The 11,606-nt window shown below is 27.7% G+C and overlaps 1 protein-coding gene across 1 annotated transcript in view; it reads left to right on the forward strand.

Moving 5' to 3' along the window:
* Npc1a (Niemann-Pick type C-1a) overlaps positions 1-6,981 on the forward strand; it is a 26,992-nt gene extending 20,011 nt beyond the window's left edge. The window contains 1 exon segment of the mRNA XM_018522574.1: positions 4,824-6,981. Coding sequence (XP_018378076.1) covers positions 4,824-5,005 — 182 coding nt within the window. The 3' untranslated portion in view covers positions 5,006-6,981.
* Positions 6,982-11,606: the final 4,625 nt, after the last annotated feature.

Consider the following 11,606-nt stretch of genomic DNA (forward strand, 5'->3'; position numbering starts at 1 on the left):
TTCATACCATAAAAATTATGTCTAAGACATTTTGTCGAAAAATGAATAGTTTCGGAAATAATTGTTTGCTTCCATACTTTTTCCCCACCCTGTATATATATAATATATATAATTATAATAGCTGTTATGTATATAATTTTTTATTTGTACATCTATATGTATGCCAGAAAAGTCTGTGTACATTCTTTGATAGCTCAAGTCTTTTCTGATTCTGCATCAGCATATACTATATTTTATATTTATCTTATTGCTTGTCCAACTAATATGGTGAGAAAATGTAACTTTGAAAATAAGTCGAATGAAAAGTAGGTACGACATTTTTATATTAAAAAAATAAATATATGTATATATAATTTTATATCTGAAGTATTGAAAATAAGGATGAATTCTCTATATCTTCTGCATATAAAACATTTTACTGCTTCAAATTTCTTCATTTTGGACAGCATATAATTTTCAAAGATTTGATCTGAAATGCTAAATCCAAATGTCTTTTTTTTAAATATGTATTATATTTATTGAGAGATCTAACAAACAGTTTTTGACATTTTGGATAAAAATGATTATAATTTTTCTCTTTAAAAAAATGTTTTGTATATGTGTATATTTATTTCTCTAAATTTTTAATTATTTTATATTAAAATATGTATTCACATAAATGCACTATTAACGCTTTATGCATGAAACATATTTTACGTCAATTTAGATTTTATTGCGGGATACATTTGATAGCATATCTTAAGCATGATCAAAACGCAGTTTTAAGAATCTCCAGAAGCATTTTAGTGCTTTGAGAAGCAAACAGAAGAGTAGAATAGTTAAATAATTATTTTTATTTATATAGAGATTCACCAGTGTTATATTAATTAAGATTTTATTTCATATCCCTATTGCAAGTGGGAAATCTTGAACCTTTTTCATTATTGCGAGCAGCTCAAATTCAATAGAAAGTAACAATGCAGTGAGATATTTTTATGTCAAATCTCTTTACTAACGTCTGCGCGTAGTCTTCTTCATTCTGTGAAGAATCGTATTCTTTAAATGTACATTTTTTGAGTAATGCGGATTGGCGTTATGGCCCCTGGTGGTTCTAGGCTCACCCATGAACCGAGAGAAATTGGCCAACCACAAAAGAGCGATATGTGGAAATCTGGAGAACGTGCAAGAGACATCATTGAATCATCGTGTAAGCAAACACAATTCTCCTACACCCACTACAACCACTCCTACGTTCAAAATACTTGAATGTGACAGATAGGTATGCAGAGCATCTGAATATAAAAACGGAACGTCCACGTTTTGACATGTGGTAAAATTTATTAGTATTTTTTTGTTGTATGCCCAAAATCTGTCATCGTACTTTTCATGTTTATTTTGCACAGATAGATTAACTGAGTTAAAATATTTAATATTGTTGATTTAAACATTATTTTTAGCACGTAAATATGCATCCAGGAAGTGCAATTCTTTCTAATATTACAGGTCTCTTATTTTTTATTTAAAAATAATGAATTGAAAAAATGAAGTGATATTATATTCTTTTTCAAGTTTTTTTCTTTTTCAATTATATTAATTTGCGAAACTATATATTCTTTTTTTATACTTGTTTTAAAATCATAAAAATCCCTCAAACACGTTGTTTTAATTTCCTACCCATAAAAGGAAACTTTTAGCATTATTATACACGTAAATATGTATTATATTATTTTAATACATATTAACACATTTCTTTAATTTTCAATTTATTTTAACATATACACATTTACATAATATTATAATATAGTGCGAGTTTGTACGATAAAAGGTACATAAAATATATAATTGCACTTTTTGCGTGCGTCAATGCAGTGTTCCTTATACAATAAGAATTCTGTCTCTTGCAAGATACAAGTTTAGATTTTGAAAGAAATAATTTTATATTTATGTATATTTTATTTTCCTCTTATTTTTTATTTATAGTTTATTTCTATATAGGAATATACAGTCTTAATTTTAATGGTTAAAGTGTAAAAAAATTCTTGACAAAATTTTAAAAAATGCTGCATTAATGCATTTTCATGCATAACAAAATAATGCTGATAATACTCAACAGTAAATAACGTTATATGTAATCTTATTTAAATTATTATAAAGCTTACGCACATTAACCAACTGCACTGAAAGATTAGCTAGATAAACTTTTCAGTTTTCATTATACTTTTATAATCTCCTATATATATATGATAATAATTTGAAAAAAGAAATATTTTTTCGTAAATAAGATCATAATTCATACAAAATTTTATTAAATAACAATTATAATGTTTGTTATAGATTAATTTTATCAGAATGAAATTATATCATATGTATACAACGGAAATATAGGACACAAGTTATGAAAATTTAAAGGTGGATAAAGATTATAATTATGTTGCATAATTTTTTATTAGCTTCTATATTAATTTGTAAAACTTACTAATTGTGATTACGATTTTTCTAGTTAATCATGTATTTAATATTTGTATTCGCGAAATGTTTTTAACTATGTTTTTTTCTAAGTGTGGGATGGCCAAGCTTTTTAGACATGCTGCTCTAATTTTATTCTATAGTACCTATTTAAATGATAAATGATGTTTTTTTATTGATTGTACTTATATTATTATATATGTGGTTTGACAATATAACTACTACCATTTTTAATGTCTTCAAAAATAAGAGAAAAAACTAGTAAATGTTTGTAATACACAGGAGTAATATTATTATATGTGACGGTAATCTTTTTATCATATAGTATATTCTAATAATAAATATTATGCTTCACTTACTTGATTGTGATTCCTTACTTGTATATAAATGAATTGCTACTTAAGAGTTTATAATATAGTAAATATGTGTTTTAATATATACCTCAATTGTACAGGGTGTTACAGATACATACTAGGCAGTATGATGGGTTGCACGGCAATTTTGCATAGGTTAAGCGCCTACCCCCGGGCGCCTACCCATGCAAAATTTGCCACGCAACCCGTTGTACTGCTTAGTATGTATCTGTAACACCCTGTACCTGAATCATCAGTTAAGAGCTTACAATATTGCAATACATTTTAATATATTTTTATCACAATCTTCATTAATTTTGAATGATCTTTTGACATAGGCATTATATTTGTTTTAATAGATATTACAGATTAAAATTATAAAACTATAAGATTTAATTTATAAAAAAGATGTACTTTTTATTTCGGAAATAATTTAATCTACAATGAAATTTTACCACCGTCGGTACTCTCTTGTATATCATGTAACTTTTGTTTGACAATTTTTTCTTCTAATCTCACGCTTTTGAAGATATTAAAAAATGAATAGTATATATAGATTTTGCTTTACTTTATGTATACATATACATATGTTAAAACTATTGTGCGTGTTTTTGTCTATCGTTTGTATCTATCGTTGTTTGGTTAACGTATCTTTACATTTAAAAAATATACTGCATATGTAATGTATTTTCTATAATATCACCATAGGTTGCATAATATGCATATGTGTATCGCAACATATGTAAATATGTAAGATTACATCGACCGATAAGTGAATAGTGTTTTAAAAATTTTATAATCAGATTCCTAGAAAATAATAGATTGTATGCTGCTATAAAATTATTGATTGTAACAGGGATATGGAAAAGCAAAAATATTATCACTGGTGAAAAAGAAAAATGTACAGAATAAAGGATCACTTTTATGTGGTCCTCATTTGCAATTTTATCTTTTTATCCATGTAATGTTTCATAAGTTATTTTTAAATTACATATTAAAACTTTCTGAATATATCTGTTTAGGGTTGATCTGTTATTTAAAATCTGTTATTTAAAATGATCATAATATTTTTTAAATGTTTTATTTTATAAAATTTTTGTTTTATTTTGGAACAGTGGTAAATATGGATATTGTATTTGTCAATACATTGCATCTTTTTATTTATCATACTATATAAAAATATTTATAATATATAAAATATTTATAATTTATAATACTATACAAATATAATGAATATGGAAATTAGGATGAATAATGAAATGTAATTGTGAAAAGATTTAGATACGTAAATTACATAAGTAAAATTAAAGACAAATAAATTAAATAAATGTTTATATAAACTTATAATATTTAACTATTTCGTAATTTCATAATTTCAAATTAAAGCTTACTTTTCTCTATGTGCTACGTGAATAAAAATTTCATATTATTTTAACAAAATGTAATATGCAATATAACAAGCAATGGAAAACTTTTTTTAAAGTCTTAATTTTTTGTAGTAAATATGTACAATTATTTTTAATACGGTTATGTACTGAAATTTATTTTCAATATATATTGGCAAATACAATATGTATTTTGATTTATATATAGCTTATGCCAATATCTAAACAAATAAGAAAACATTTTTTAAAGAATTTCTCGAAATTTTAAAATGTTATATATGTTATATTTTGTAAATTGTATCGTCACACTTATTACTTGAAGAAATGTTTGAAGAATTAATATATTTTACACAAATACGAACATACTCGTTATTGCATGAAATATATTGTATTTGTTGTAATTAATGAGTTGCTTCTTGTACGTATTGAAATAGAAATAGAAATGTTACAAACACATAGAAATGTTAGAAAATTACACTTACGCAAAAAGAAGTAGTTTGTATCCATCAATGTAACGCACAGCAACATAATCTTAACCATGCGATTTCAATGGAATCACACAGTGCGATGGGAGATGATTGTGCTGGAAGGGGTGGAGATTTAAAGTACTTAAAGCATGCTCTTATGTTTTTTTTTTTAGGCGTGATGTCGCGCCGAAGGCGTGGAAGAGCCCGCGAATTCGCGAGCGGAAGCGAAACTAGGCGTCACAAACGTGACAAGCCGGATTCTCCTCTACTCCAAAACGACAACCAACAACGCGCGTCCACTTCCTACGCCAGTGTGAACTCCATTGATGTGACTGATCACCATGTAACATTCTAACGAAGAATTGATCATTGCCGATTTAATCGAATGCAATTTTTGTACTTAGAAGGACTGAAATTAATCTACTAAATAAGTTATCAATAGAGAGAATCTGTTATCTTGAGCCGAGAGAGATTCACAAGTTTATCTCTCCTCCGAAATACAGAAAGTTTAATACGAATTATTTCTATAAATTCTTCGAGACTGGTGAACATGTCCATCTATGTTCATATCTGGCATTATATTTTAGCGGTAAATAAATTTGTATAATTCTAGGTCTTCGTCATTTTTAATATATTTATTTCAGGAAAGGTTTTCTTTTTTTTTTTTTTTAACTTAATATTAGATTCTCTCACAGACTGTATTCGAAATTAAATTATGTTTTGCAATCGCGAGCGCTTAATCACGTACGATCGATTTTATGTAGAATATAATTGATCTAGAACGAAGAATTTTTGTTTTTCTTATTACTCTTAAGCAAATTTGTCGATAATAGTATAAAAAACGTGACAGATATATAAAATGCATTTTCCTATTTTTAATGCATTTCGCAATTGGACATGAATCCTTTTTCTGATATCGATATTCAGTTATCACTTATGTAGATATAATATAAAGAATTCGTTCACACAATACGAGTTTTTGACTACCGATAATTTGACTGAATCGGTGCAAATCAATCTAAATCTGAACGATTTGTTTTACCGAATCCTGTATATGGTTTATAGCGACAAAACTGAGTGTTCGACTTGATAATTTTCTCGCATACGATAATCGTATCATGTAAACGCTCCTATATAAAAAATGTATTGCCACTATAGAGACAAAAAACTGATCCGGCAGAACGACCAATTCGGCAAACAACCGTATCGTGTGAATAAGTAAGCTCTAAAGGTATTAACAGTTGAGAAATAAATCTAAATCTAAGAAGTTGGTATTTCTAAAATAATGGTTTAATTTAGCTATAATATCAAAAATAATACTGAATTTCAGGATTTCGTGTAGTTAGAATTATAATAAACCCTTCGTTAGCACACAGTGAGTGAATTCGCATCAGCATTTTTTATAGCTATATAATTAGTCCTAAAACGAATTCTATAGTTAAGATTGAAACAAGAATAATTGGACACTAAAGATGGCCCGAAGAGTTTATTTGATGACGCCAAAACGTTTGTCAATTTCATTATTATACATTACTAAATACACTCAACCCTCTTATAACACAGTACTCTGAAAACACAGTTTCGATACATGGTGCAAAAATTGCGAATATCCTATAACAGAATATTCTTGTAACACGATTTCCATATAGCTTAATAAACTTGGATAATTCTTATATTTGGCACAACTGTTTTCATCACACCGTTTTTATTAACATAAAGAAAATTCCCCTTATACGGCACTACAAGAATACGGTTTCGATATAGCACGACACTCCGAGAACACGATTTCAATACAACACGGAACGAAATAACCGTGTTAATTACATCGTTACAATCTGTACTGAAGATGTTCCCAGAATACAATTATTTTGATACATATGAGATAGGACGAACGAATCGAGTAGCGCGGGGATCTTTACTGAAGTCGTTAGGCGGTTTAAACGATCGACAGAAATAACTCTTAAATAATATTGTCTCGAGAAACGTCGATAACCGGATTTTTGTTAAGAGTGAGGACTCCGCGCAACGGATTCCGAGAAACGAGATTAATGGAAGACAGAGTTGGCAAAAGATGAGAAAAAAAAATGATAAATTACAGATGCGAATTCGCACCTGTGTGCTACGAAAAGTCGTGAAAGATGTGTGCAAACGAAGAATTAAATCACTCAACTAAATATTTATAATTAAGTAAATTATTCTTATGCCGTCCACATCTAAAATAAAATATAAAAGTTAAGTGAAATTAAATAAACACATAAATCGATATTGATATTCTCAAAAACGAATGATATTCAAATGATATCTATATCAGGAATCAAGTTTTCAAGTTTTACAACAATTCATAAGTTTCATGGTGAAGTCATTCATCAAAGTCCATTTAATTTGAATCTTATCGAATCATTCATCTTACATCAATAAATCTGAAATTATTCTAGCTAGACTTTTTATATGATTATCTTTAGCTCTAGGATGTAAGAATTCCGTTAATGAATGTTTGATAGTAATAAATCATAGAATTTATTACATACTGATCATTGGTATGATTACGCGTATGAGAGTGTATGTATATTCTCGGCATGAATGGTATGAATGTTATGAATCTTCACCATGTTACTTAAGGATTGAATTTCCGTTGTGAAATGTATAATTATCAGTATTGTCGATTAGATTTGAGTACGTTTTGTCTATTTCTTAAGTAAATATTGTCTTGCTTTGCCAAGTTCCAAATTTATAACATTAAGATATTAAATTAAGGCCAATTAATAATGAGAGTAATAGTTTTTGTTCCCTTGTCGCTAGCTTACTATGGATCAATGGGGTACATTATGTCTATATTTAAATTTTTTTCACATTTTTATTACATAGCTTTTGAAATTATTTTTTGAAAAAAATTCTCACAGTTCGCATATCTGATTTTTTGTCTATTTTATACGATTAAATTTTCAGACAATATAAATTATCTGACAAGGAGAGGCTCCTCTTTGTTATTCACTATATATTATAAATACTTATTATATTTGCCGAACCGGCATTCTACTGCACCATAGTTTAACGCTTTAACTGAGCCATGGTAAATCGTTGATGCCCGTTCCTAATAATAGTATATACTGATATACACATACGAGGATCTATATTTAATTACTGAACTTCTAAGGCCCATTCGAAAGAACGGCTTTACAAGTATTGGTTTTGCAATCTCCTTTAATATCGCTGCAAGTTTGATCAGAATCGATGAAGACCAGAGAGGAGCTTCTTGTGAGAAACATATTAAAGACACGTACTAAAGACACGTATTAAATCTTTAAAATATTATTTTAAATATTGTTTTATGTTTTAGTTGGTTAAACTTTATTATTTGTATATAACTATTTAAGAAATAGCTTCTTTTCTGTTGCTTTTTATAAAGCACTCCTCTAACGCTATAATGCAAAAAGTTAGGTAAGAATTCTTGTGATTAGAATTAATAGATATTGGGAAAAAAAAACAGGTTAGTAGTCTGTGCACGTGGAACTACTCATGGAAAATTGTATCATACTTTGCTATAACAAAAAATGTATGTTTTTTCATAAAAGAATAAAGCAATAAGATTTGAGAAGTAAAAATCTGTAAATGTACACTTATTTAAATGACTGAAATAAATCAGACTTATTGTAGAAATTACAAAGTAAAATTATCTCGGCAGAAGTGTTATTGCTTCAAATTAAACAGGAAAATAATCGTCCATGGGATTAAAATACTACTATAAAATGAGGGTTAAACGCATGAACCATTTCTTTTATCTTACACGAACAAGAATAAATTACATAGGAAATAGACTAAATTATATAGAACAAGTAATACTAAATATAGCTCAGAATCTCACGTAACACGGTTTATATATTAATTCATATTTAGAAAATATCTAAATTTATTATTGCTGTATGTAATAAGAAATTAAAAGCTCTGTGAGTAAACTCAATTACTTTATTTTTAATAATTAGATTATTTGTATACTATAGTTGTACATACGAAGGTCAAATACGAACAAGACTTTTATGTGATTACAAATCAGCATTAATAGATATGTTTACATTAAGTTAGAGGTGGGGATATCTGTTCACGCCTTACATAGTTGTGACCTCGCGGCAGTTGCTTCTATTCAGTCATTGCGGTTCAATCAAAGCACCGAGTGCTGTTGCGTACTTCCGCCTTCGATAGTCTCTTTTCCGAACTATACACGTAGTTTACGCAAAATTTCAATATTTTAACATTTTTGTTCGAAAAAAAACTTGAACGACACGCTGCACAATAGTATTTACTTTATTATTTATTTTAATATCATAATAAGCTCCTATACTGTAAAAAATTATTGACTGACAATTCAAACAAAAGTGGTTGAAGTTTTTTTACAGTCACATTGTCTGAATTTGCGGATAGATTGTCTGAATTTTTAACAAAGTTGTATAAATATTTCTTGATATATATTTCGCCTAAATACTTAGTAATTTTTGCCTTAATTTTTAGTTAATATATAGTCTTAAATATATTTATTTTAAATATCTAAATATTCAAATTTGAATTTCACTCTACCTGTTATTAAGTCTGTCTTTTTATTACTGAATTGCTGCATTAGTTCAGACATTCTGAATTTACTTCTTTCTTTTGTGGAGGGATAAAGATAAACTCTAAGTGCAACCAATTCAGGAATAAGGAACAGACTTAATGACGAGTGGATAAAAATTCAAATTTAAATATCCGAATACTTAGACATTTAGAACAGAAATAATTGAATGAGTTATGGCTGTTTCAAAAATTTCCATAAAAATAATGGTCTCATGATAAGTATTTTACCTGATCATTACTTCACTCAAAATAATTAAAATTTCAATTTTCTTAATAAAATTTTATTAAATTGCTTACAATTAGTTTTTAGTAAAAGAATAATATTGAAGAGATCGACTAACGAAAACAAAAAAATCGCAGAGAACATTCATGCATCGGATCAAACCGTAGTCTATCTGAAATTTTAAATAGTTGTTGCTTTCAAACATGTTTTATTTTTTAGACACCAATCCTAAATATTTCGAACAGACGCGCCATTCTTAACTCTCTCTCTCTCTCTCTCTCTCTCTCTCTCTCTCTCTCTCTCTCTCTCTCTCTCTCATCTCTCTCTCAGAAACTTCTCTGATAATTAACTGAATATCTAAAATTATACCTTTCAGGCATTCAGATCTAAAAATTCAGATAAAAATGTGTTGCATTTTTAGGCAATTTAAAAAAATATATTATTCAATGTAAATACGTCTACCAATATTGATTTGTATTTACACACAAAAAGTCTTTCATATTTGAATCACCCTCGTACATATAGAAACTGTGAAAGAATTGTGATTTTATATGATCCTTAGTAAGCAAAAACTTCAAAGGAACAAAATATGTATGTTGTTATTAATCCTAGCAATCAATTAGCAAGTTTAAAATGTGCTTGTATTATATTTGTAATTAAAACAAATTGAGAGAATCGTTAAATATGTATTCAAGTATGTTTTTCTTTGATAAACTTCACAATCTCACATTAAGTTGAAACAAATATATCCTATTATTCCAAAGAAATTTGATCACTGATTGATTAGTCGTGAATTTATGATTTAGCCAAATATTTAGAATAGTAAGGTTTTCGTTGAATGTGGAAGAGAATAGGAATATTACATTCAATTGCTAGGTTCCCAATGCGGGGTAGATTTGCCAACTTTATTTACTAGTGCGCTTGTGGCTGTAAGTTCTCTACATCTAAAATACGACGCTTTCGCTCGATATATGTAACAAATTTTGCAACAGTGTCTTGTTTGTGTATAATATACATAACAAGAATTAGCAGATAAATTACTAACAATATGTTGTTTAATGTGCTTCTCAATTGAAAAAATCTTTCACGGATTTGAATGTTTTATATCGAGTGTAACTTTTGTACTACTTATCAAGCAGTCTGTACCATTATGAAAGAAAGGAACTCGCTAGATACAAAGTTGTTAATATTTCTCACGTTGTTATTGCGATATATGTACTTGCGTGCAGATAAATGTATAAGACATGAAAAAAGAGAGGCTGCGTTAAATCATTAAATGTTACAAATCATATACATAAATATATGTCGTACAATGTACAAATTTACTATATTGGCAGACATAGAAGTTACTAAATAAATGATCTTCAATTTATACTGCACCATGTATATGATAAAATGCATATCATAGCTTCGATATAAGTAAAAAGTATTGTGAAAAATGAAAAAAATATAAGCGTCAAATTAAATTATGATGACGAATAAACTGAAAAAAGAAGGAAAGAAAACTAATTGTAAGAGAAGCATCTCAAATAGCATACAAAGCGTACTGTGTTGTCACATAAATACAAATAAATTTTCTCCTATTTGTACCATATACTTAACTGCATTATATTATTTCGTTTAATTATATTTCAGGGAATCTGTACTGTCTGTGTGTGGCAATTAACATTTTTGTATTGTTCACTCACATATACAGTATCGCCCAAAAATTTGTGAATGCACTAGGAGTAAATATAAAAAATCAAAATTAATTAAAAGTAAACAAATAATAAATTAGGCGAATGGGAATCAGCGTTAAATAATACGTTGTTATATACAAATTGTTTATATACATATACAAAATTTTTTAATAACTTAAAAAAGATATATCTATTTTCAAATTCCCACTCAAAAATAATTTTATTTTAATTTAAATAGTAGTGTCTTTTTGTTGCAACTCAAGTATATATCAAAAATATTTAACATAAAGAACTTGGCGCTGCCAGAGTAAAATATATTTATATACATTATATATACACGCACAAACCGTTATTATATTAAAAATATTTGAAACTTTAACCGCGCCAAGTTTTTTACGTTATACATATATTTTTGACGTTTAGGTAAAATTATTAAAACAAAAGATACTATG

Source organism: Trachymyrmex cornetzi, unplaced genomic scaffold, assembly GCF_001594075.2.
Source record: "Trachymyrmex cornetzi isolate Tcor2-1 unplaced genomic scaffold, Tcor1.1 scaffold1354, whole genome shotgun sequence".
NCBI classification, from domain to species: domain Eukaryota; kingdom Metazoa; phylum Arthropoda; class Insecta; order Hymenoptera; family Formicidae; genus Trachymyrmex; species Trachymyrmex cornetzi.